Genomic DNA, 1049 nt, shown 5'->3' with positions numbered 1-1049 from the left:
TATGTGGTGGGAGGTGACGTGTATAGTACGCCCCATCCTCTACTGCTCCCTCCCTGTCTTTGTCTGTCCGAGGGATCAGAGTATCGGAGGGATCAGAGTATCGGAGGGATCAGAGTATCGGAGGGATCAGAGTATCGGAGGGATCAGAGTATCGGAGGGTGGATCAGAGGATCGGAGGGATCAGAGTATCGGAGGGATCAGAGTATCGGAGGGATCAGAGTATCGGAGGGATCACAGTATCGGATGTGACCGCAGTCTTCTGTCTCCCGCAGTATCACCGAGATGTTACGCATGACGGCCGTGCGGTCCTTGGGCGGTCCTCTTCTCTATGAACTGATTGAGGTGAGTCTTCTGTCCTATCGGGGCAGATCTGGGGAGTCTAATGTCCTATCGGGGCAGATCTGGGGAGTCTAATGTCCTATCGGGGCAGATCTGGGGAGTCTAATGTCCTATCGGGGCAGATCTGGGGAGTCTAATGTCCTATCGGGGCAGATCTGGGGAGTCTAATGTCCTATCGGGGCAGATCTGGGGAGTCTAATGTCCTATCGGGGCAGATCTGGGGAGTCTAATGTCCTATCGGGGCAGATCTGGGGAGTCTAATGTCCTATCGGGGCAGAACTTACAATGTCTCTTTTGTGTTATCATAGAAAGGGAAGGAGATGCTGACATCCAGTAATATTCCTCGTGGTCACTGTGTTATCTGCCTATATGGCTTTCAGGTAATTGCGCAATCTCTGACCCTTCCCCGCTGTGATGTGTCTCTCGTGATGTGTCCCGTGATGTGTCCCGTGATGTGTCCCGTGATGTGTCCCGTGATGTGTCCCGTGATGTGTCCCGTGATGTGTTCTGTGTAACTCTCATGTATCTCACAGGAAGGTGATTCCCTTACCAAGACGCCGTGTTTTCATCACTTTCACTCTCACTGCCTGGGACGGTATACTAAGCACTGCCTGGAGCAGAAACCAGAAGAGGTACCGCAATCTCTCCTCTAGAGAACGCCGCATGAGTCTCTGCTGCCTCCTCTCTCCCTGTATTATCTAGAACCCTCT

At 52.5% G+C, this 1049-nt stretch overlaps 1 protein-coding gene across 1 annotated transcript in view; it reads left to right on the top strand.

Moving 5' to 3' along the window:
• Nucleotides 1–272: 272 nt before the first annotated feature.
• Nucleotides 273–1049, top strand: part of RNF25 (ring finger protein 25) — a gene marked incomplete at its 5' end in the record, with an annotated part of 10710 nt that continues 9933 nt past the window's right edge. Inside the window, 3 exons of the mRNA XM_018575580.1 lie at nucleotides 273–342; nucleotides 648–719; nucleotides 873–971. Of these exons, the coding sequence (XP_018431082.1) occupies nucleotides 273–342; nucleotides 648–719; nucleotides 873–971 (241 nt within the window). The remainder of the gene's footprint in view (nucleotides 343–647; nucleotides 720–872; nucleotides 972–1049) is intronic.

Source organism: Nanorana parkeri, unplaced genomic scaffold (assembly GCF_000935625.1).
Source record: "Nanorana parkeri isolate BGI_ZX_2015 unplaced genomic scaffold, ASM93562v1 scaffold4187, whole genome shotgun sequence".
Classification (NCBI taxonomy): Eukaryota; Metazoa; Chordata; class Amphibia; order Anura; family Dicroglossidae; genus Nanorana; species Nanorana parkeri.
This window is presented reverse-complemented; position numbering and strand designations above follow the sequence as displayed.